Raw genomic sequence first — 24,309 nt, forward strand, 5'->3', positions numbered from 1 at the left:
GGAGGGTTTGGTGTTGGGGGGGGGCACACTATGTTTTTTTTTCCCCCTCCTCTCGTTCTGAAACTGATCAACTTTAAAATGCATGACACACATCCTCCTGGATGGAAAAAAAAAAATCCCACAGGATATGCCTTGTGATGTCTGATATGTTCAAGGTAGAGAAATTAAAGTAACTCCCCTGCAGCTTTTTTTTTTTTAAAGTCTGGTCAATTTCCTTCTCCTCATGTCCACTGAACATCAACCATAACCTCCCCCCACCACCCCCACCCCCAGCGGCGTGAGGTGCCCTTTGTCTGAGAGGTCTCAGGCTGAGATCACTGGCTCCAACCACCAAGAGATGGATATATTAAATTAGTTAAAGATAGTCGGCGAGTCACCCACATACAGACGGACCCTCACCGTCTGGGCTTATATTAGTCACCGGGGTGGCAGACTCAACACTACCCTCCGTAATTAACAACAATTCCTTTTTTTTTTTTTTTGATCTGGTGACATTTTATTCAAACTGTTTGTTAAATGCTTCCTCAAAGTGTGCCTCCTTTCATCCACAGCTGTGGAAACCAACCAAAGCTAAAACAAGGAGGAGAAAAAAAACCCATCTGTAAAGAGCTCAATTAGGAGTTTCACAGAGAACCGACTCACGATCTCAACCCAGGGTTTGATCTTTCCCACACGTTTGGTTAAAGTATATCACTCAGCATATCCACCCCCCTCCCCCCTAATGTGTATTTTTCAAACACAATAATGCACTGTGGCCACAGATCTGTGATGACATGAAACAAAGAGTGAATCATACCACAAGTCAAGATGTTCCGAGTACGTCTGTAAGGTTTGTTTAAAAAAAAAAATGGAAAAAAATACTTTTTTTTTTTTTTTTGAAACATTGCAGACCTGTATGTGCATTTTGATGATGGCTTTCCCAATCAGAGTCGCTCCAAAAAAGGTCCAGAAGGGGACCAGGAAATGGCCGCAGGTTATTCCAGCCAAGTCGAAGAGAGGATTGGGAATCTGAAAAAACAAAACAAAAAAAAAAAAACACAGACGAGTTCAGATTTTATTTTATTTTTTTTTTTTAAAAAGGGGCGTCGGTAATTAACTCCATAAATGAGAAAAATAAAAAACACAAATTCAACTTCATCCCTTGTTTCTTTCTATTCTGCTTTTATGAAGCCAGACTTTCTTCTGGTCCTTTAAAGTCTTCTTAATCGATAACTTTTCAGGCTTTTTGAAGACACTTCTAGTTTTCCTTTGGACTTTGGCTTCCTTTTTTTAATTTTTTTACTCATTTTTCAGAGGAATGTTTTTAATTTAAGCAGCTTAACTTTAACCTATGAATCACTCAGACACTGAAAGCCTCCTAAACTCTGACTGAAGCAGCGATGTGTCGACACGTAATGGACAACTTCACAAAGAACCAGTTTCAGGGGGATCTTCAGGCTTTTTACCAGCAGCCACTTACCAAGAGGCAATTTGTTCCCAGTTATTTAGTTAAATCTATAAAAATATCAATTATAACACAGTCTGACACACAAAATAATATTCTTAGCACCATCGGAGTACATCTCCTGTCAGGTCTTTGCTTGATTTCTTCTTATTAAATCCATGACTTTCAGCTACTGTTCATCTGCTACAGACATTTTTTAGACCTGACTCTTCTTTTTACCTCCATTTGTCCAGTTTTCTCATTTTCCAGCACACACTGCACAACAAGCTTATATGGTCAAGAACAGGGGTCTCCAATCCTGGTTCTCGAGGACCAGGATTGGAGACCACTGGTCAAGAACAAGAACTGACTTGAAAATGACTGTAAAAAACTGAAAAGTCAAAAAATAAGAGCTCCAGAAAGCCTGAAAACCCACTGATCAAGACCACTTTCAAAGAAAGTTTGGAAGTGAAAAATTAGCAGAGGCTTGAAGTGTCTGCAGAGTACTGTATGTAAAAACAAAAAGCTAAGAAAGGTTTTGAACTCTTGAGTGAAAGTTTTACCCACCGAGGCACAAGCCAGGATCCCAAAGAACCCCACTTTCTGCACCATGTGCTGGACTCCCAGTTTTGCTCTCGTGACAAAGTCCTGTGAAAAGAATTGAAAAAGAAAAACTGCATTAATTTTTCCTGCAGTCACACAAGACAGGTTGCATTTGTCAGAAATTTCACTTTAAAATGTAGATTTTCTTTACTTGTAATCACTTTTTTATCCCCCCCTCTCCCCTTTAAAACGACTACAGCACTTTATTTTTCCCCCCAAAGTAGTCCTTGTCTGTGATGTTATAAGAAGAAATCAGCTCCCTGGTAAGAACACTGTGGTGAAGAACCTGCTATTCTTGAGCACGGCAGCTTTTTTATATTTGGTCAATTTCGTGGCATCCTGCTAAAAATTGTGTGGTTAAAAAAAAAGAAGAAGAGAAGGAGAAGAAGAAAAGAAGAAGAAAAAAAAAAAGAAAACGATGGCCATGGCTTTTCTGATTGGGGGTGAAAGGTCTGCGGTTTCTTGGAAAAGGTCCCAGCTGATGCAGGAAGGGGATTAGGAGGCTGTTTTTAAAAACCTGGCACCTTGTAAAGGTTAATTAAAAACAACTAACAACGTCTCTGTTTAGGGGAAGCGCGGTGACGAAGCGTTTAGCATCGTTGCCTCACAGCAGGAGGGTCGCAGGTTTGAAGCTCGGCGGAGGCGTGCCTTTGAAGAGTTTGCGTGTTGTCCCGGCGCACGTGCGGGTTTCTCTCTGGGCCAAACGTTCATCAGCATAACTTGCGAATGCTAAACAAATACAGCAGAAAACATTTATCCATTTTGGTGCGTCCTCTCAACTGCTTCCTTGTTACAGGAATGATTCTGCTGTTCGTACGGCGAGCATAAAAATAAGTGACATTTATTTTGTAATTCCATCTTGTGCGCCATTTACTCCCACAAATTGTTCTTCTGATTCTTCCAAGTTGTTGTTGCTTTAAATAAGTCCTCGGGGCCGGAACGCAAGTGTAGACATCCTGAAAATAACTCCAGGATGAACCATCTGAAGTGAGCCCGACAGCCCCGGCTTATTCAGAAAATGCCGAACAAGGGTGAGGTTAGGTGATGGAGACAATGCCCCGCGATTTCTTTAATGTCGGTTCTGCTGACTCAGCGTGTGATCTAAGCGGCCTCCCGTTCTGTGAACTTTGTTCCTGACAGCGCTGTCTGTCATTCAAATTAGAGGCCGGTGAGAAGAGAGACGGAGGGCGGATGGAGGGAGGCGAAAAGAGAGCGAGGCCCCGGGGGATGATTAAAGAGGGAGCTGTGCTCAGGGTGACTCACCCACACACAGACACATTTACTGGAAGCGCACGGAGGGAGGGGCTTCGCTGAAGTCACATGCTGCGCCGAGGGCCAATCAGCCGCCCCGCGCCCAGACAGGCATTATGAAAATTAGACCAAATTAAAAAGGATCGTATCACATCGGGCGGATAAGCAACATGAAAACGACTATGAAACCACAAAGATGAAATCCAACCATCTGTGTGCTTACTGTGCTTTTTCAGCTCGGACTGCCGGTCGCACAAGGAAAAAAAATGTGTGAACGACCGGGCTGGTTTTTTTTTTGTTTTTTTAGGTCACTGATTCGTTGGGGAATTTTTTTTAAAACAAGTAAAAACTGTCAAACTCCTTAAACATGAATGTTGGACCTTTATGAGCTAAAGAGAACAGCACAGAGTGAATGGCATCTGTAGTCATTAGTGATGCTTAATATGAAAAATATTATATATAATTAAACACCTACATAGGTAACGTTTAACGCTGAAAGAGATATTACACCCACTGACAAAAAACAAAACAAAAAAACAAGTCAGCACCCAGAAGGAATGGTCCGATTTGGACCTAACTTACATGCAAACCGGTGATGTGGATGGAAGTGATTTAATTTGCTTAGCGTTCAGAGGCACCAGGAGGTATGGGTAGTGGCATCACGAGTGGAGCGGTACTGTTATCAGGCAGTTGCTGGAATGTCTGACAGTCAGTGCAAACAGCGAGCGGAGATCACCAGATACAAGTAATGCCTCGTGGACGCATTTAGACAGCATTACCAGCACCTGATGCTGTTGGATAGACGTCACACTGCGGGTTTGCACGAGGCCAGGTCGTTGTATGGCGCAGTCGCCCGGTATGTGGGGTAGTTCAGACGCCACAGTGGACGGATGTTTGAACACATTATGAAGGTTCTGGTCCCGTGAGACGGACCACACCAAGAAAGGACCGTTGTATAGTGCACAGTGACATTTGGATCTACCATCTGGACACAAGTATGTCTCTTTACAGCACCCCATGCATTGGTGCTCCATGTCTTAACGACTGGGATCAGTTGGTCTTACGGTTCACCGTCCAGTGTTTTGGCTGTCATTAACACTAGATCAGAGAGGAGTGGAGAGGTGAATGGTGTCAAATCATGTTCAGATTTAAATCTCCATTCTACATTACAAGCAATGACTATAACGTGGGCATAACGTGTCAATGAGACACCTGTCCACACATAGGAGGACTTTATGGTGAGGTCCTCCGAGTTCAGCTAGGTCTTCTGATTTTTTTCCCCTCAGTCGATCATGTGTGGGATTAGCTAGAAGATGAACTCCAACCCAGTGTTGATCGGCTGCATCTCAAGGCCCAGTTACAGCAGCTGTGAGCCATCTTGCCACAAAGGAGGACACATCTGTATGACACTGAATCACCACTCGTACCCAGGCCCGGCGGGGTGTCAGACCCTACTGACATGGGACCAGCAGTGTGACCGTCCTGCCAACTCTGTTATTCTTTTCATCACACAACCCTTTAACACATGTAGTTTCATTTTGTTTCCACCACTTTTATCAGGATTTAAATTTTTTTTTGTTTTTTTTGTCACTGAGTGTATTTAAAAAACTGACCAAACCAGCTGCTCTCTTTGTGATTTCTCGTGAGCGTACAACTCTGACCTGTGCGCCCTCGGCCTGCTCCAGCATCTCCTCAAACTCCTCGTACTCCTCATCGTCTGGATCGGCTCCTGACTGACGAGCTGCTCTCGCCATGAAGTACGGCGGCAGCTCCCCGATGGCAGTGCCCGCGCCCTAAACACGCACGGCTCCGGTCATTACAGGTTCACAAAGACAGGAACAGGAGTTCTGACATGTGCAACTATGGATTGATGAATAATAATAATAATAAAAATAAAAAAAAGATTAACAGTATTTCCTGTCAGGCAGCCACACAGTCACAGTCATTAGTCCCACTCACCCACATGCAGGCCTCCAGGCGGACCTTCGACATGATGGAGAAGATGGAGATGCTGCCCTCCAACCCTCCATCATCGGGACAGACGATCTGGTCCGGGTAAGGGGGCTCTGGGAAGTCTGTGGAGCCACACTCATACGCTGCCAGGGTCACTGAAGCTATGTGAGGACCCTGAGAGAGAGTTTGGTCATATGGAGACAGTGAGACGCTTTGGGTGGACTAGAAAACACAAAAAACATAAATAATGTCTAGTTTTTAACCACGGAATAAAAAGAGGAATGACAGATTTTAAAAATATTGCTGCTTGGGTCAGTTGAGTACAAAAAATAAATAAAATATATAAATCAAAGAGTAAGGATTTAGGATTTTCCTGTATATTACAAATATTAAACTTTAGTTCCCTCAATGAACCCATTATTACTGATATTTAAATATTTCCTCATTAAAGCCGTCTAATCCACTGTCCTGCTATGACTCCTTTTTAAATATTCACTTTTTATGTCAGATTGTTCAAATGAAAGGACGTGAATCTGACTTTATGATCACTTTTTGGGGGCTGCAATTTGCGGCATCCTCCAATTCGATTGAAATGAGGTTTCTAATTTGCAACATGCCATCATTAAATGTAATTACATATAATCTGGCTTCGAATGGTGGAACCCAGACAATATGTACACTGTTGCAGATACACACACAGACTGTAGCTGAGTCACACACACACACACACACACTCTCTCTCTTTCTCTGACAGGTAAGGCATCATTTATCACTGGAGAGCCACCTGGCCCACCTGTAACTAAAAACAGCTAATCCCTTGTGGGTTTTTTTTTTTTTTAAGTCATATCAGCAGCACTGAGAGCAAACAGATTAAACACAATAAGTCTGTGTTCAGCTCCTCCATCGGAGTACGAGAACAGAAGGTGCTTCTTCGGTTCGCACAAAAACGTTCTTTTTCAAAAACCAGGACATTCATTGAACACCGGCCCTGCAGTCTTAACAAGCACACACACACACACACTCGCACACACACCCACAAAAAAGAAAATAAAGCCTTGAATTTTAAATACGGCCATATGACTCAAGGTAAAATTGCTCCGTATTATAACCCTTTAGTCACTAAAAGAAGCGGAGTGTTAATTATTTTTAGGTTCTGTTACTTGTTAAAAAAGAAACTTTTACTGCATTTTAATAATTTCTAACTTCTGATTGTTTTATTCTTTGTCCACTTTTATTGTACGTTTTATTTTTCATTTAACATACACTTTGTTGTATGTTAACCTATAAACAGATCATTTGTTTAAAGCCATAATAGCTGGTAAAATATGAGGTTTTTCAGTGCTTTTGATTTGAATTTTTATGCTTCTAACACAGTTTCTGCATCATTAAATAAAAGTTTAGGGGGTTTTTGTAACTCAAACCTATCGGGGTTTGAGTTGTTTATGACTCGTAAATGTTGGCAACAAAACCAAACTCTGCCGACTTTACTCATTTATTACAAATTACTCCTTAACACAATTTCTCTTCCTGGCAAATGTTATTTCCCCAACAAACACCAGAAAATGTTCATTATTCCCTTGAAACTTTGCTTCTGTGGATAACAAGATGAATTTTTGACAGAATTTTTTTAATTACAATTTTATTATCTTTTATATAATGTTAACACTTATTTGCCATGTCTTAAAAACTAAATTTTTAAGACAACATTGGCTTAACTTGAGAATTAATAGTAACTGATATTAAATTGAAAAAAAAAGCAACACAAATTTGGAAATTCATCGTAAAACCGCAAAAGCAAAGTTTTGGGAATAAATTGTTTTATTTTGTCCTCATTACATTTGGTTATAAAAAAACTGGGAAATTGTAGTTTTAACCCAGGAACAAGACAAAAGTGAAATTTTGTTATCTAGTGTCATGCAGCAGACTTTTAGTAGTGAAGGTGTATTTAGTGGTTATTTTCTATCACAGCTGATACACATACAGAAATTCAAACCAGAAACTTTGAAAGATTGCGTATTTTGGCAGCTATTACGGCTTTAAGTGAAGATAAATGTTACTTGATGTTTGTGGAACATCATTTAAATAATAAGATGGAGGTGCTGGATAATACAAATGACAGAAAACAGGAACTAAAAGTTGTCAGGAATGTAAAACACAAAGAGTTATGAGGTTTTTTTTATCCACTTTACTGCATGAATGAGTTGAACTTGGAAATTTGGGATGACTGTGGCGTTTTTAATTTAAGGATTAATCCTGCATGAAGAATTAACATCTGCAAAATCCAGCTTTTATCTTTACAGGTGGAAGGGTTAACGGTCAGAAAAGCATCTAAATGTGAAACTCCACCGACTCACAGCCTCAAATATGAAACTGTCAGGCGTGGATCACGGTTGCCAGATCTTGTGTCAGAAATAAGCAAAAAAAAAAAGTCCTGAAAAACCAGCAAGAAGTCACTGGGATCTAAAAATGTCCATCTGAAGCTGGTTTTATTCGCCCCGCTTGTATTTTGAGGCGGAATTAAAACAAACAAACTCATAAATCTCGCGCTTGTTTAGGGAGGCGGAGTGCTCCTTTAAAGCTCAGATATCAACAAGATCTGTCAACATTCCCACCGATTCCTCCGCATTTTGTTTTATTCCTTTAGCTTTTTATAAACACTCGTCTTCAAATTGCTTCTTATGGCAGCGATATGCCCATTCTTCCACGCAAAAATAAAGACAAATGCTTCACTCTAAGGGAGATAAAGACAAAATCGATTTGAGATGATTTTGATTTTTAATTGTTTGTTATGTTTACGAACCATAAAGTGAAAATCAAGTTGTGTTAGGTTAAACTATATTTAATGAAGGGGGAATGAAGTAATAAAATATAAATCTCACTGAGGCTGGAGGGACGGGCGACAGAATGTGATTTATTTAGGTGAAATAACCTTTAATTGTCTGATGATCTGGTCAAATTAGCTGTCAGATTAATGTACAAACTGAACCTAAACGGCTTCAGCGTGCTCGGTTTTCCCACAACATTAAAACCAGGAGAGCGCCTTTAGAAAACATCATTATGACCGATGAGCTCATGGCAGGGAGTAAATCCCTCGCCTATGAGCGGCGCGGTGATCTAATCCTCTCCGCGGAGCACTGATAATTCTCCAGGATTGAAGGAAATTCACACTAATTTAACAACACAAACGGTTCTGTATTTTAAATCCAGGAAAGCAGTTCACTCATATTTTCTGTAACTTGTGTCCCCCACTAGGGACATTTTGTAACTACGAAAAACTAACATACGTTTCTGCTCTGAGCAAAAGTTTAAGACAAACTGCTTTAAATCTTCTTTGCAAATCAAATGAAAAGCATTCTGAAATATTCAATGTCTCCACATTTACTGTAATAAAAACTGAACCCAGCTTCAACCAAAGACTGCCGCACTGACCAGTGTCCCGTGCCAAACTGCTTCATTCTTTCAGTTTTTAACATAAAAACATGACATGTCCTGGTTTAAATCGTATAAACGCTGAATTATAATATATAAACATATGGTATTTCTGGAGTGAATACAAAGTTAATAAAAAAAATAAAAAGATGACCCAGAAAATTGAACCAAACGGTGGATTTTGTGAACCTTTTCATCTCTAATAAATATCAAAAAATGTGTTTTTTAATCTACTAAACAGTGGAAATTTGATTTAAAAGGAAACTGGAAACAAACTATCCTGAAGCTATTTTTGTCTTTTATTCATTTGAAATATTTCTGACGAATCTAAACGCCTCTCCAGCTCAGTGAAGCCACCTCAACGTGTGTGCTGCACATCGAGGCTTTAATAAAAAATGCTGCACATCTGTTCGCAAAAAAACAGGAAGGCCCATATCTTTCCCCATTATTTCATTACAGTGGAAATGGCTGACTCGACAAAGCCACAGGCGAACAAGTTTAGAACAGGAGTCACATCATCACTCGAAAGTGGAGACTTGGTTCCTCTCTCTCATTTAGCTGAAATCTCCCTTTAACCACAGCCGACGACAGACGACAGATTTAGGTGACTCAGTCATCCAGTCACGCCGTGACAAATGTCAGGGGGAGAGCTGCACATCGCACCCTGGGTCAGCCCGAGACAGAAGGTAACCTCAGTTTGAAAAGGTTCTGGAGCCAGAGCTGGAGTATGGCGCCACCTTCTGGCAGGTCGTGACTTAAACGGGACTTTGATTGCCGAGATGCGGGTCGGTCTGAAGGATTTCCGCGTGATTTAGGTCTAAAAACAAAAGGCTCGTGTGTAGGAAGGACGCACAGAAGGCCGGTATTTATGCTAAACAAAGCCGAGCGGACGATGTCGTCAGTTCTCCTTTACACCATAAACAAGAGTTACTTTCAGAAATATGTAAAAAAGGACGAAGAGCAGAAAGATCTGACGATTACATTTAACTGAAGCTCTGAGATGAAAATTTACACATCATTCCTGACATTTCCATCCATTTTGCCTACGATGACACTTTGATGCGTTTGTTCACATTCTGGTTATAGAAACATTTGTAAAAATGAGACATTTTTAGTGAAATTGAGGAAAGCTTTTGTTGTCAGAGGCATCACAGCTGTTAGGTTGGACTTTTATTCTGCTGTAACACTTATTTCATGTTTTTTTTCTCTGTAACAAGTTACTCATTTTACAGTTTTCACAGCCTTGACTACCTGCAGGGAGACGTGTCCTTTATCCCACCACAATATTTTTTTAATCAAGTAACCCTTCCCTTTTATTCAGATCTATAAATACCATATTTTCACAAATAAAACCCTAAATTATTTGTGATTTTAAACGTTTATGATTCCGACTGTAAATAAAAGCCACGCTTTTTTTTTCCTGAACCAACTTATTTCATAAAAAAATTTACAAAGTTTGTTTTTTTTTCCTACCAGATAGAGCAGGAAGGTGTGCAGACCAGTTCCAAGTCCTACTGAGGACAAGATCCCGAGGCCTACCCAGTAGGCACACCATAGAAACTTCTTCTCCAGGTACTGGACATACTGCAGAGAAACAGAGGAGGAGACAGCCAGGAAACATCAGAAACAGGCACGAGGACATTTGACTCAATCAGGCTTTATTTACGGAGCCTGACAGCAAGTAAAACAAAAAAAACCAAACAAACCTACAACAACAATGCCTGTAAAAGACCTATAACAAAAGATAATCATAAAATGAAGGGACTCAAGAAACTGAGGAAACAGTTTTATTCATGGAGAAACACCAGAGGCAGTTGTTGGGGTCATAAAAAAACAAATTTATTGCTAAAATCCTACAGTACTAAAACCAAAACGATGATAAAAAATATAAAATAAAAAGGAAACAAACAGAAATAAAAGCAAACTAAAAACTGCATTTGCTTTCAAAAATTAAACATAAAGAACACAGAGGTAAAATAATTACTGTATTTTCTGCATTATAGGGCGCACTGGATTATAAGACACACTGTCAATGAATGGTCCATTTTCAAACTTTTGTCATTTATAAGGCACACCAGACTATAAGGCTCATCGTCGTGCACCTCCCAATTTTTGTAACTTTGTGCGGATCGCGTGCACAACACTCCATTCAAAATGGATGATTTTGCTGCTCTAGCGGAGCTGGTTTGCCTGTATCAGCATTTCTATGATCCCTCTATGAGAGACCACAAAGATAATCAAACTGTTCAAAACTCACGTATGGATACTGCACCAACGTAAGCGTCAAGTACAAACGCCTCCACCACTCGCTCAGGTCCACGCACCGTGCAGGGAGCCCTGCCCGACTATAACTGAGCCTTAATGCTGCAAGCGGTGCAGCTTTGTAGTTTAACCAAAGTCGTACTAAAACATTACGACTTCTTACATATATAAGGTGCTCCGGATTATAAGGCGCACTGTCGTTTTTTGAGAAAATTGAAGGCTTTTAAGTGCGCCTAGAAAATATGGTAAGTAAACAAAATCTGAATAAAATTAAAAAGACTAAACTTAAAGAGCTGAAACAAACACAGGGTTTTCCTAAAAGGTGAGAATATTCAACATAATCATCAATAATCACTCAACTAATAGCCAGAGGATACGGGTCATTTTAGTTTGTTTTAAAAGTTAATCTGAAAACAAAAAAAAAAAAATTGATGTTTCAGTGTAACAAAACAAAACAGGCTGTTTTTATTGCGAGTTCCTTAATCGTATCGTTTTATCATTGCTCCAATCAAAAACCAAGACTTTACCATTAGTTTATAATCAAATGCTAAAGCTTGGCAGGATAAAATTTTAAAAGTCAATTTCCTGACGTCTCATTTGTTCGCAGGTTGTTTTTGATTAAGTTTTGGCTCATCAGAGCCGAGGTTAGAGGAGTTAATTCTCCACCGGGTCTTTCTGCTTCGCTGAACCCCGACAGAGTCCGGCACAGACGCAAACAGGACTTTCAGCTGAACGTGGGGGGTCAAGGGTTACCCGACAACAGCGCGGGCTGCATTATCTCCCAGCGCAAGTTTTCTGTTCGTGAAGGCGATAAAAGCGGACTTATCAGTGGCCTTTACACGCTCACTGATGAGGTGGTGGTGCTGTTGATTTGTTTGTGCTGCTAATAGTAAAAACAAAAAGTCACAGTGGAGCCTTACCTGCTGGTGAGCTCCCTCGGTGGAGTATGTGACAGAGAAGACAGAACACAACACCAAAAATAAGAACACTGTTCCTCGTCGATGCCAAAGCCTGAGTGTGAGAGCGAGAGGGCAGAGTGAAACAGCGCCAAACACACACACTTAAAAAAAGAAACAAAAATACGTCTACAGTCGTACTCAATTCCTCTTACAAACGCACATGAATGGGTTTAACTCACCGTTTCTCACACAAACACAAACGTGTCTGATTCGTCTACGGGCTGAGACTGTGCTTACAAGGAAACTTCACAACGTCCTCAAGGAGAGAACACGTTTCAACAACAATTCGATCGCACAGATAAACCAAACGGGACAAAAGGTCACCGCTGCGGGCGAGCAGAAAACAACCTCGGCCCGTTTAAAGCCAAAACAGACGCGCTGAACACACGAACCCGTTTGACAACTTACTCGTAGGTCCACTCCTTTAGCTTGATGAGAGTCTCCAGGAGGAAATAATGTAGCGTGGTGAGGGGCCTCCTCCATAAGACCAGCGAGAGACGCTCTTCCTTGTCTTTCTGTCTCCTTTCTCTCACAGATGCATCTGAGGGACACAAAGAGCTGGAATCATGCTCGGCATTCGTGCTCCTGATGGGCTCGATGGTTGTTACATCCTGTGGAATCGACAAAGCTAAATACATGTCAAATAATGGGTTAATTTCGGCAAGCTGCATTCAGTTTCCACCTGTCAGCACAGGTGAGAACTGAAAGTTTCGACAGCTTTATGACGTCTGAATGCCACGAGGCGGTGGTTAAAACTTTAACCCACAGCGTTTGCTCAACTTTAAAGGGGTATTTCAGAGAAGTGTGCTGCTTTCTGCGCTTCATGCTCAGAAGTTTAACAACAACAAACCTGTGGACTTGCCGTTCAGCTTGTCTTTGGCCCCCGCGCGTCTCTGAGATTGTTCACAGCTCGATCCATTGGCTGCCATGTCAGCTCAGACTGTCTACAGCGAGAAAAAAAACAACAGAAGCAAAAGTTAAATGTTTATCCTTCAGCGGTGTCCTCCCTCCTCCGGGTTTCCTGGCTGCCTACACATCGAGGAAGTAGGACAGACGCCGCGGTGAAACCCGGCGGAGCTGTCAAAAGAGACCAAACACGCCGTGTAGCTAGCTGACATTCACGTCAGAGAGGGGAAAACACAGCCAGCTAAAATTACAAAGAATATCAGCAGCCGTCTTACAAAAATAACGTAGACCTCTGAGTGAAAACCTGCCTGTCCGTGGGGGAGTCTTGTAACTAGATATCACATGAAGTCAAGTGCGTGTTCATGATAACCTCCACATGCTAACCGGTTAGCTAGAGACACCGGGTGCCTTTGTATCACATTAACCGAGTTTGAATCGTTTTGCCAGGCACATCACTGGCGGAGACTCGCGTAAAACCCCGTGCTGCCGCTATGCTGTTGTTGTAATAAAGCCGCGAAAAGCTCTATAAAGATAAAACAACTGGATGTTTATTGGAATTAAATGACATCGTCGTACCTCTTTCCTGTTCACTTCATCCGAAGGCGAATTCCGGTCCATGTCACAATAAAGGTCAACCATTTCCAGACTTTCATCATATAGTTTCTAGAAAGGGATTTTTGCGATAAACTTCGAGTAAATCAATACAGATTAAAATTATGACACTTACCAATCGTGCGACTTTGGCGGTATGTTGCCTTATATTACAATATATCTGCATTAGTCATCGACGATTTGCTTTTGTTTTGAAACTCACTGAACAGCATAATTACGTCAGTTCCGCTTTTTGGTCCAATCGGAGGTTGCCAGATTTGCCAACAAAATGTGACAACTAGCCTTCTAATATGGACGCTAGTGTAGTACTGTTATTTTACAGACAAGCATATATATTTAGTTTAAGTAGTGTTTGCCTCTTGTTATTTAAATTTTTATCATATAGACATTAACCTCATTACCTCAGAGTTATTTCACTTGAAACAGGCACTTTATAGAAATGGTATTAAACCTCAATAAATTTCTAAAACTGTTGCTTAGCGTCAAATAGATTTAAAAATAATTGTTTAATAAATGTGTTTTTCACAAGTTGAACCCTTAAAGGACAGTCCCACAGACTGAGTTTGACATTTGGTTCAGTGATAAATACATAAATTCAGTGGAAGAAAAAAAAGTGTCTAGACCTAGACCTGATAACACATTTGATGTCAAAGCAGCTATCTCAGAAAATCCAGGATAACAAAATAAATCTGGACTTGAACCAGCCTTGTCAGAAGATCCTGGCTAAATAGGTTTTATAAACACCAGGCTGAGAAGGACTTAAGTGTATAATGTTAACTGCAATGATACAGACTGGTAACTTTTGTTATGAAAAGAATGATCATCATGGATAAATGGCTAATTGAATTTTCCTTTTTTAATCTAGTTATAATACATTAATGCTAGATTATTCATAAAAAAAAGCAAAGTACATAAGACTGAAAGAAACACTGTTTTAGATAAGTGGACAAAAAATGCATTTCTGATCAGACTGATTCCTTTTTGGGCAATAAAAATACACTCCAGGATTAATTTAGCCTAATCTGACCACAGAATCAGTCTCCATGGTAACTCACGTGTCACGGCTGAATCCAGGACAAGTTAAACCAGAAAAATCCCACCTCAGCTCCATTTAAATTGTTTTAATCAAGGTTGTATATCACTTGTAATGTTCTGATGTTGCCCTTACTGGTTCATCGGTGAAAAAAAAAAAAAAAAAAGTTACCGACCATTATCAACGGCAGGTCTGCCTATAATTATGATCTGACAAGTAAAAAGGTCTTTTTAAGTAATAAAATGTAAGCCTTCAAGTTTCAGAGACGTTGGTGTCTATAAACCCTCAGAGAGGCAGCAGAAGTATAATGTAACGTTAAAGTGTGCATAGATAAAATAAAATTATTTTTATTACAGCATTTAAATAATTCTGAATATTGAAATTTGAACAGAAACATCTGATTCCGAGGACAAAATGAAATGCTACAAAATGTATATTTACATTGCTTTTGTTTTTGTTTTCAACCAAACTTGACTAACAGCAAAAATAAAACTTCAAAGACCTTAACTGTACGTTATTAAAATTACAGGAGGACACATTTTCAACCCGTCGCTCGGTGGTAACCGGATTAGTGAAGCGAAGGTCAATTATTGACCAAAAACAAAATGTTCTGTCAAAGTGCCCTCCAGATTTGTTTGGTTGTACAAATTGTTTAAAACAGAATACTAATTAAAAAAAGGTTAAACCATAAAAAGTGCATCAGCTGCCCTACTGCTGCAGAAACTAATGTTTTATTTTTATTGTTTAATCACACACACACAGCGGAAAAGAAGCCAAATGAAGTTTCATTAAAGATGAAGGCGTCGTTGCAGCTTTAAACTTATAAAGGCGTAGTTACTAATAGCAACCATTAGCACTGGTTCAGCAGATGGCTTGTTCTATTCCTGGACAGAGATTAAATGCTAGTTCTCTCCTGCTTGTGAGTTCAGCTTCATTGGTCGTAGTGAAGAGAAGACAGGAACTTGTCCACATCCAGGTCACGGGGGAAACAATCGACGAGTTTCTTCCTTTCCTGCGGAAACAAAACCACCGGAGTTCATTAAAACGGGCTGCAAAGATTTACCTGGAAACTACAGCTGCATTCAGGGAAAATGCAGCTGCCTTTAATTTTACTTAAGAAGTTTATATTTTTTAAGTGGTGCTAAAAACAGTTTTTAAAAAGGGGATCAAAAAACTTATATTCTTCTGTCTCTATGAGATTTCCAAGATATCAAAATGCAAAAATGGACTGAGTGAAAAAACAAACAAACAGTTTGGATCATATCTGGCCTGATGGGAACACCAGAACAACAGATGTGATGTCGTGTCAATCAGTGCATTAGTTACTAAACTGTTGTTCCTGTTGAGGGCCTTCAGGGGGCGCTGTGGGAGGTCTCGGATCAGACTCAACACAAGCATACTGCTAAATAAATTCACACCTATTCGCCTCAAGACACCCTACCAAACATGAGATCTAAACCCTGAAACCTGAACATTTCGAACACTCACCCGCTCCTTCTTTCTGCTGGGAGACCTTCTGGACTCTCTCTTCGCAGGCGGGCTGCCCGAGGGAGAAGACTGCTTGCGCTTCTTCGAGTTCTTGGAGCTCACGGGCAACTTCTCGCCCGCTCCCTCCTGGCGCATGCTGTCCTTCAGAGGCGTGCCGGTCCTGGCGATGGCGGCGCGGGACAGGATCATGAGCGTGTGCGCGGCCATGTTGATGCTGTTCTCGCTGCCGGCCTCGCTGGCGGGGCTGCAGGTGGGCACGTCCGGGGTGTTGGGAGGGATTAGGTGCTTGGACGTCCCCTCGCCGTCTTTACCCCTTTTCTGTCTGGAGGGAGTCCTGGGACACTCGGCAGGAGCCTCGTGGGTCTGACCCGTCCCGGGAGGACCGGGGTCTGAACCGCTGGCTCCAGCCTTGTTGACAGGAGCGTTGAGTCCCAGAATGTCTTGTAGCATCTCCACCGCCTGCTTAGCGAGAGGGCTCGCCTTCGATGGAGCCTTTGTGGTCTTGGTTGGTGTGTGGGATGGCAGCTGGGGGACAGCTGGGGGGCTGAAGTCTCCTGCTGCTGAGGACGAAGGTGCTGACTGCTGCTCCGGCCTGCTCCCCTTCAGTTCGTTCTCCTTGTTAGCTGTAACACTTGGCACCTCCTGGGAGGGAGGCCTTTTCTCCGCTCGTCCCTCACGCGACTTCAAAAGAGCTTTGTCCGCAGCTTCCTTCCCGCTGCTCTCCTCTTTGTCCTTCCTGCTTCCTGTTTCCGGTGCGGAATCAGATGAGCTGCTGCTGTGAGCATCCTTCGCTTTGGTTTCATCATTACTCGTTTCAGACGTGCTCAATCTGTCAGCGGGTTCAGAGTTCTTCTCACATTCGGGCCGTGAAACGCGGTCCGAACCTGCGTTTTGAGGCTCTTTGTCATGAATGTTATAAACCTGCTTGCGAGAGTTCTTTTTAACGAGGTCTTTCTCCAGCACCTGAAAAGGAACAGGTGGTTCCAGTGAACCAACTCCAGCCTGAGGATCCGCTGAACATCGGACGGTCTCTATCCTCCTCTTGGGCTTGTTTCCACCCAAAATATTAGGTTTTGTTCTCTTATCTCGCTCAGACTGTCGGACAGGTTGCAATGCAGACGCTTTTGTGGCAACGGGCGTGGCGTCTTCGGTCGTTTTGGCAGTGTGGGACTGAACTTCAGAGGACGAAGAGTCAAAACGTAAAATCCTCTTGTGGCTGGAACCTTTGGCTGCATCCTGCCGGCCTCCGTCTTCAGGTCGAGCCACCTGAGGAGCCACGTTCTTCTCCGTTCCTGCAACCCGTTCGGGTTAATTACTTCAGGAGTCAGACATGAAAATGGAATGCCAAGATCGCCAAGGTGAATCGACTGCATTTAACAGGTAACTTACCCGAAGCTGGAGAACGTCTGGGTGCTACAGTGACGGGCCTGGGTTTGATCGTTTTTATCTGCTGTAGTGATGCAGGGGTGGATGTGTCATTAAGCTGCAGATATAACAATACGAGCACTTATTGCGGACTACACCAGCAACAGAATGAGCGATTTTATATGTATGATAAAAACAATGGAATATTACCACTACAATAATGTATTTACCTGGTTGGGCCTCGTTGGGACCTTTCCCACTGGGTTTGGACCCAGAACCGACACAGGAAGCACCACAGGCTTCACAGGCGATGGTAAGATGAGTGCAGAGCCTGCAGGAAAACATTACAGATTACAGAAAGGGGGCCAAATACAGAAAACATTCTAATTCATTTTCTAAAAGAGACAACGCAGACTAGATAATCTGGGTTTAACTAAACTTTAAAACCTGTGAGCATTTTGTCAAATAAATCCTAGCTTAATGCTAAGAAATCACGTGTCAGGTGGTCAGAAGTTATCAAATCTGTTAAAAAAATTTAAGATAATTCATCTGCGTACATGTCAATAAATTCTGCATTTCTCTTTCCCGTAGTGGTAGATGATTTTGTTTATTGCCATGTTGGCAACAAGGTGAGACACAGATAATTTAAAGCAAGAAAAGAATAATGTTCATATCATTTAAATACAGTTTTTTAAAATCAAAACGTAGCCTTGTGCTCTCACTCCTGTAAAACCATTCTGACCTAGGTACAGGACTGTGCAAAAGTTATAAATCCCTTTTTTTTTGGCTTCACAAATAAATATTTTGCTTCCACGGAGCTGGACTTTCTTACAATCTTCAAAGTGGTTCTGAGCAGACTTTTATTGGACTTTGGCGGCTTTTAAACTAATTTCTGTCCAGTCTGTGTACCTGACCATGATAGTGTAATGTGTGCTTAAAAAGAAAAAAAAAGAAAAAAGTGAACAAGTGGATGATAAAAGAAATGTCAGGTCTAAAGAAAAACCCAAAACAACCATCTCCAGCAGATAAACAGTATCTTAAAGTCACCTCTTTACAAAACAAGAAAGAAATCCAGCAAATATCTGACACAGGACCTGAGAGGGCTTAAAGATACGACACCAGTTCATCTGTTGAGATTAGGAGCTTATTAATGCCTGACTGACTTAACTGTAGGTCTACTTTAAGTGGCACAACCAACCCTCAAAAATAAAAGCCCAACAACATTCCTCTGAAATGGTCAGGTACTGGAATTAAAAAGTCATGAGAAAACAGTCCAAAAGCAACAACAACAACAACAAATCCCTTTAAGACCTTCAGAAAGTCTGAAACCCCTTTTAAAAGATTACTGAGAAGTCTGATCAAAATATAAAGAAATGAGGCATGACTCAAAACCTTTATGCAGCGCTACAGTAAATAAATTCACCCTACATTGCACCTCTGTGTTTTACATGTCAGTCCAGGATAAAATTATTTATGATCAACCAAAAAGTAATTAGGTAGAACTTTGTTCAAAGAAAGCATTTTCTTTGTCCATGTTGGTGTACTCTAATACTACAATCTTTTTACTTTTCACGTCTCTGTAAATAGACAGCATGTGTGCAGTGCTTCATGGCATGCTCACAGATGTGACAGAAGCCAGATTTTTTCCCCCAGTGTTTGTAAAGCTCATTATCCTGTCAGTCAGAATAAAATAACATCCAATTCAGATTCATCTGTATCCACTAAAACCCAGTTAGTCTTTTCCATCTTACCTGTGGGGTAGTTCGGGGTGGGTGTGGTCACCCCAGGCTGACTGGGGGGTAAAGGCTGTCCGCCGGAGACACCAGCAGGAAGCAACATCTGTCTGCCCTGAACGTCTGCGGTTGGGCTCACGAGGAAATAGCTGGCGGCAGATGCTTGGAGTACGGGACTGGTGCCGTCGCCCGGGAGCTGAATTATGTACCTTTGTGGGGTCTGTGCTGTCCCGGTTAACGGAGTGGTGCACACAGCTGCAGCTTTACAGCCGAGAGGGCTGCCGTACACCTCGGAGCTTTGCAGGCCGCTCACCGCCTGCGCCACCTCGTCGAAGTTGGCTTTCGGGGTGGCAGGACATCCGGGGGACTTGGCTGGCGAGGACAGGTAGATGGTGGGGATCTTGTCGCCAGAGATGCTGGAAATCGCCTGATTCAAGGCCGCGTCGCCGGGGGAGTCCTCGTCCTGGTTGTCGCTTACAATGATCTTCAGAGACACCATGTTGCTGGGGCCCGCAGCCTTGTTCGGAGCGGAGGGGTCGGGGGATGACGGGTCGCGCGCTGCTGGAACAGGAGCACAGGAGGAGAACAACGCAGGTAAGGAAAGCGCGGACGAGGCAGCTGTAGCTGTAAGAGCTTCGGAGCTGGAGGCAGGTGTGGACGCCGATGACGATGGGGCCGCTGTGAGGGCAGTAGCTGCAGAGACAGACGTGGGGACAGATGGTGCTGAGAAAGCGTCTCCATCAGGGGTCGAAAGTGACGGATGAGGTTTGTTAGCAGTCACCGCTGGATTGTTGTCCCCCTGAATGTCCACTGAAGACAGCACCTGAGGCTGATCACTGATGGATGGCAGAGCTGGAACAGGCTGCTCATTTGATCTGGGGGCTGGATTTTTGTCCACGTTTAAGGCCAACGTCACGTCGGCAAACGGAGCAGAATCTTTTTCGAAAGCAACAGGGGCTGAGTCACTGGCGAAGGTGGCGGTGGGCTCCATTGTGACCAAACTGTCTAAGGGAGGAGGAGGTGTATGAAGTGGTTCGTCGATATCTATTCGTGCCACACGCCCACTGTTACTCAAAAGCGAGGGCGCTTCTTTTCTACTGGAGTCCACTGCAGCAGATGAGGCACTTCTGGGCTCGCCGTGACTCACTAAGAGTCTGGCCGAGCTATTCTCGATTCTGGACGCCCTGCCGCTGGAGTCCAGAAGGGTCTTCTTGATCAAAGTTGGCCCCGTAGACTTTTTGGTCTTACGCTCTTGTCCGGCTCTCGTTTTCAGTGTGGCCAGAGGAGTGGCCAGAGGCGCATCAGAAACATTTGCGTCTTGTTGTGGAGGATCTGAGGAACAAAACAAAGCAGGAATTAAGACAGATTTTTATGCTTCTCTTCTTTAGACGGGTCTGTTTCCAGCAGCGTCCAACATCTGCAACAACATGATGCCAGATAATTTTAAAAAAAGATGCCGGCCTCATCCATTTCAACTTTGTGAACATCTGAGCTGCTAGTCTGGATACTCTTAGTTCTTGTTTTCTTCACAATTTGGACACAACTATCTTAGGTATAACCTATTCTCTGCAGCTTATCTGTGGTCAGGTTGCCAAGGCAACAGGTCCAAGAGGGAAACCCAGACCTCCCTCTCCACAGAGACAGCCTCCAGCTCCTCCTGGAGATTCCTAAGGCGTTTAAAGACCAGACAGGATACATAATCCCTCTTGTAAGTTCTTGGTCTGCCTCGGGAGTCTCCTCCCAGTGGGACGTGCCCCGGGAGGCATCCTTATTGGACGCCAGAACCACCTCAACAAACTCCTTTAACGTGGAGGAGCCGCGGCTCTATTCCGAGTCCCGGCCCACCTTCACTTCAGCATGTCCTTCAGAGTTTGAACCTAAAGGATAAATTCTGTATCTGACGGAAACGATCTGTGTCAGATGTCGACAAATGTCCATCAGAATACCTGGATTGTTACTCTGAAGGGCCTGGACTGCAGACGAAGGTCCAGCGGTCTCGTTCTCTTCTGGACTCCGGCTTGCATCTCCATCCACCGCTTCCCCATCAGCAGATTTAGTTTTATCTGCAAATACGGATTCATCCGAGTTCAGCTACGACAGATCTTTCGATTGGACTGATCAACACAGTTAAAACTTTAACATCCTAGTACTACGTATGAAAACAATAAAAGCAAAAAAGTAGGTCATAGTTACGGTATTCAAAGAGGTCAAAGAGGGCCTGAAAAGCGGGATCCGACTCTGTTTGCTCCAAAATGTCATGGATGGCATCATCACTCATATGGATTTCCCCCTGATAAAACATTAGTTACAGAAAAAAGGAGCAAGGCTTGATTAACCACTTTAAAAGATTTTAGGAAAACTATAGATCTTATCAGCACCTGTAATCCAAGAATCTCATCTATGGACTGCTCTGCCTCCACTGTGACCTTTGATGCTTGAGGCGTCGGCTCACTGACGGCGGAAACGAAGCAAAAATAAAAGACGGAACAGCACTTTAACGTCAACGTAGCTTTTGTTCCGGCATCACGTTGAGTTGTAACCTACCTGGCAAGGATTTTGTTGATGTTTTCAGCCAGCTTCTCTTGCAGCAGCCTGTCTCCTAAAATCTTGTCCCGTGCGTTTTGTATCACGAGTTGCTGTGAGGATTGAGACGGTCGACGAAGTCAGAAAGTGTACGAGACCTCAAGACATTTTCAAACAGGGGATGTAGTTTCTAACACAAAATGGTGTTATTACACTGGACTCCGACTACTCTACAGTCTTACGGACGTTAAAAGCATTTTCTTTAACACGCCAAAGTCTGCACAAGTTAAAAACGCTGCTTCGCAGTTAAACATCCTTTCGTGAGGAATAAAACAACACGACGGACTCACAGGAAAGTTCTCGTCGACGACCTCTTCAGGTTCGGCTTCTGCACTGAGGCTGACAGTCGTGGTGGACCTGCTGGGACCACTAGACCCACTCAGACCACTTCTCTTCCTGGGGGTGTCCCTGAAGGCAGGAGAAAGATTGCAGAGGAGGTGACTTCTTGCACTAAAAGATTTTTCTGCCATCATCTTACTGATATAAAACAGACTCTTTATGTGGCATGCCGATCAACACGTTATCCAGCAGTTAGTTTAAAATCTGACATAAACAGTGACCCATCTTCAATAATGTTTTGTAGTTTAAAAATCATCGGTTAATAATACAACCACGTGTCTTCGGTAGTCGTTCAGTTATGTTCCAGCAACAACAACGGTCATATGATAAAAACTCTTACCATTTCCGTCGACCAGGAGAAACTGGGCCTGAGTTCAGCCGGTGCTCTGACACAATGACCTGTACAGGCGAATCCCCTGGAACAGGAAAAAAATAATAAAATCGTGTTGTCCATTATTCAGAAACTACTGCTGTAACTCTTGCAAGCTTTTCTTTGCATGCTGAATTTCTCAATTTGCTGAATCATGCAGGAGCGTGATTGCAAACGAAGAAAGCTTTAAGTTTCAGAACTGGCAAAACTAGCATTCCTGTCAAATCAAAAGCAAATAAAATAAAATAACATGCGTTCTGTGATACGGACTGGGTGGATTTAGTAATCGGCCGCCGTCCTGGATTAGCTGCGGTGCACCCCCAGCAGCGGCGGCTCTGATCTGCGGGACAGCGTAGCTGACGGGAGCGGAGTGGCCCAGCAGGCTGTGGGTGGTGTGCACGGGGCTGATGATGGAGCTCGTTTCAGAGACGGATGAGCAGACGACACCGCCTGCAGACGTTACGGCCAGGACCCGCTGCCTCGCCATGTTCGCCACCCCAATCCGTGAACGCGCTGCAATGGACACAGGGCGCTAAACACTCATGACTCATCCACAAACTTTGAATAAACAAAAAAAGCTCTGATATGCAGTACGGTCACTGTGTTGACTTTGGTTTACTTGGTAACCCTTAATGTACCAGCCTAACAGATCACACTTGATAATTACAGAATTATTCTTTCCACTGAAACGAAAAGCAAAAAGTCTCAGAGACTCGTCATAATCACATGTATTAATGCTGAGGTAGACAGCCAATAAAACCAAATCGTATTTACATTGTTTCTCCTCACAAATATATGACTTTATAACCTCAGAGAATAGTCAAGTTTCTGCATAAATCTATGAGATGAATCTAGAAAACTCAGTCTTTAAAGCCTTTAAGGTCAAAAAGGTTTAACATCACATAAAACTTACTCCTCTGACTTGCTGATATAGCAGGAGAATTCTGCAGCGATCTGAAAAACAACCGGCAGAGACGTGACAGGACCACAGATGAAGATTGGGGTCAAGTTGAACACAAAATATGAACTGATCTGTGGGATTAAAGTCAACGCTCGTTACTTGATTTGGTTGAGAGTAAAGTCAAGTTTTTTCCACAAAGAGGTCATCACAAGGGGGACTTCGTGACCAGATTCTGTTTGTAAAAAACATAAGAGTCATTACTATCAACACTAACAGCACTGTAGGTACAGGTGAATTAAAGATTTTTACCTTTAGCTTTGGCAGCCACATACTCATTTAAAATTGATGTCAGGTTTTTCCCAAAAATAGCCTGTGCAGGTGTGAAGAGGACAATAGGTTGCTTAGTACTGATGTGCACAGAAATCAGGTAGCATTTTGAGAGGTAATTAAAGTATTTAAACCAAAATTCACTCACAAACACGCAGGCAGGGATCGTCCCGTCGCCTGTACTGTGCTCGGCGTACTCCTTCAGGTTGGGACTCTCGTGAATGAAAGCCTGGCTGGTGGCTGACAGCCCCTCTTCCTGGAGGTACCCTGAGAAAACACATGAAACATCGCTTTTTTTTATTCATTCGGTCCTCGGGACAGTGATATCCTAATGCGAGCTTTAATCCGCTCTGCTTTCGCTTCATTGCCGCTGCTGGGGAAAGCCTCGAACAGCTACAGCTACGTCCAACTTACCCAAAACAAGCCGAGCTACGTCGGATGGGAGCAACATGATGCCCTTCAGGGTTAATAAAGTAGACCAAAGAGGCAAATGTTAGCTACATGTTCGGTAAAATCCTGGGGGGAAAATTATATTTGCAGAAAACCGGGGTGTTATTGTCAATTCGACGTCCTGAGACTGATTTTTGTAAAGGCGGGGAACTCAAGTACCTATAACCCGGAAGTACTGAACTCATCGGCTACTTTGACTTATGGTAATTGTAGTCCAAACTGAAACATTTTATCTGAAATATCTCAACGAAATGCCACAAAACGTACATTTTAAAAAATATAATAAACGTTAATATTATATTATAACTAAACCAAGCACCAA

At 42.6% G+C, this 24,309-nt stretch overlaps 2 protein-coding genes across 6 annotated transcripts in view; both read right to left on the reverse strand.

Moving 5' to 3' along the window:
* The window catches only part of vmp1 (vacuole membrane protein 1), a 16,872-nt gene extending 3,453 nt beyond the window's left edge, over nucleotides 1-13,419 (reverse strand). Inside the window, exons 1-9 of one of the 4 annotated variants that reach the window (XM_017419997.3) lie at nucleotides 13,363-13,419; nucleotides 12,731-12,824; nucleotides 12,289-12,421; nucleotides 11,842-11,932; nucleotides 10,133-10,243; nucleotides 5,237-5,404; nucleotides 4,939-5,070; nucleotides 1,991-2,071; nucleotides 892-1,008 (exon numbers count right to left, since the gene is read on the reverse strand). In XM_017419997.3, the coding sequence (XP_017275486.1) occupies nucleotides 892-1,008; nucleotides 1,991-2,071; nucleotides 4,939-5,070; nucleotides 5,237-5,404; nucleotides 10,133-10,243; nucleotides 11,842-11,932; nucleotides 12,289-12,421; nucleotides 12,731-12,809 (912 nt within the window). In that variant the 5' untranslated portion in view covers nucleotides 12,810-12,824; nucleotides 13,363-13,419. Of the gene's footprint in view, nucleotides 1-891; nucleotides 1,009-1,990; nucleotides 2,072-4,938; nucleotides 5,071-5,236; nucleotides 5,405-10,132; nucleotides 10,244-11,841; nucleotides 11,933-12,288; nucleotides 12,422-12,730; nucleotides 12,825-13,061; nucleotides 13,333-13,362 lie in introns of those variants that run through there. The other 3 variants (XM_017420000.3, XM_025006802.2, XM_017419996.2) reach the window with 3 other exon arrangements.
* Nucleotides 13,420-14,236: 817 nt separating this feature from the next.
* npat (nuclear protein, ataxia-telangiectasia locus) lies at nucleotides 14,237-24,137 on the reverse strand. Of its 2 annotated transcripts, none has more exons than XM_017419975.3 (17): nucleotides 23,952-24,137; nucleotides 23,686-23,804; nucleotides 23,520-23,580; nucleotides 23,370-23,442; nucleotides 23,223-23,263; nucleotides 22,580-22,822; nucleotides 22,280-22,355; nucleotides 21,891-22,008; nucleotides 21,562-21,653; nucleotides 21,396-21,468; nucleotides 21,211-21,307; nucleotides 20,964-21,080; nucleotides 19,036-20,349; nucleotides 17,515-17,615; nucleotides 17,309-17,369; nucleotides 15,920-17,211; nucleotides 14,237-15,443 (listed from the first exon to the last, which is right to left on the reverse strand). In XM_017419975.3, exons 1-17 carry the CDS (start codon nucleotides 23,986-23,988, stop codon nucleotides 15,363-15,365), a joined length of 3,996 nt encoding a protein of 1,331 aa, XP_017275464.1. In that variant the 5' UTR covers nucleotides 23,989-24,137; the 3' UTR covers nucleotides 14,237-15,362. The 2 variants fall into 2 exon arrangements, with proteins under 2 accessions (XP_017275464.1, XP_017275463.1); XM_017419974.3 differs by having other exon boundaries at nucleotides 17,309-17,402.
* Nucleotides 24,138-24,309: the final 172 nt, after the last annotated feature.

Source organism: Kryptolebias marmoratus, linkage group LG2 (genome assembly GCF_001649575.2).
Source record: "Kryptolebias marmoratus isolate JLee-2015 linkage group LG2, ASM164957v2, whole genome shotgun sequence".
In the NCBI taxonomy this organism is placed as follows: Eukaryota; Metazoa; Chordata; class Actinopteri; order Cyprinodontiformes; family Rivulidae; genus Kryptolebias; species Kryptolebias marmoratus.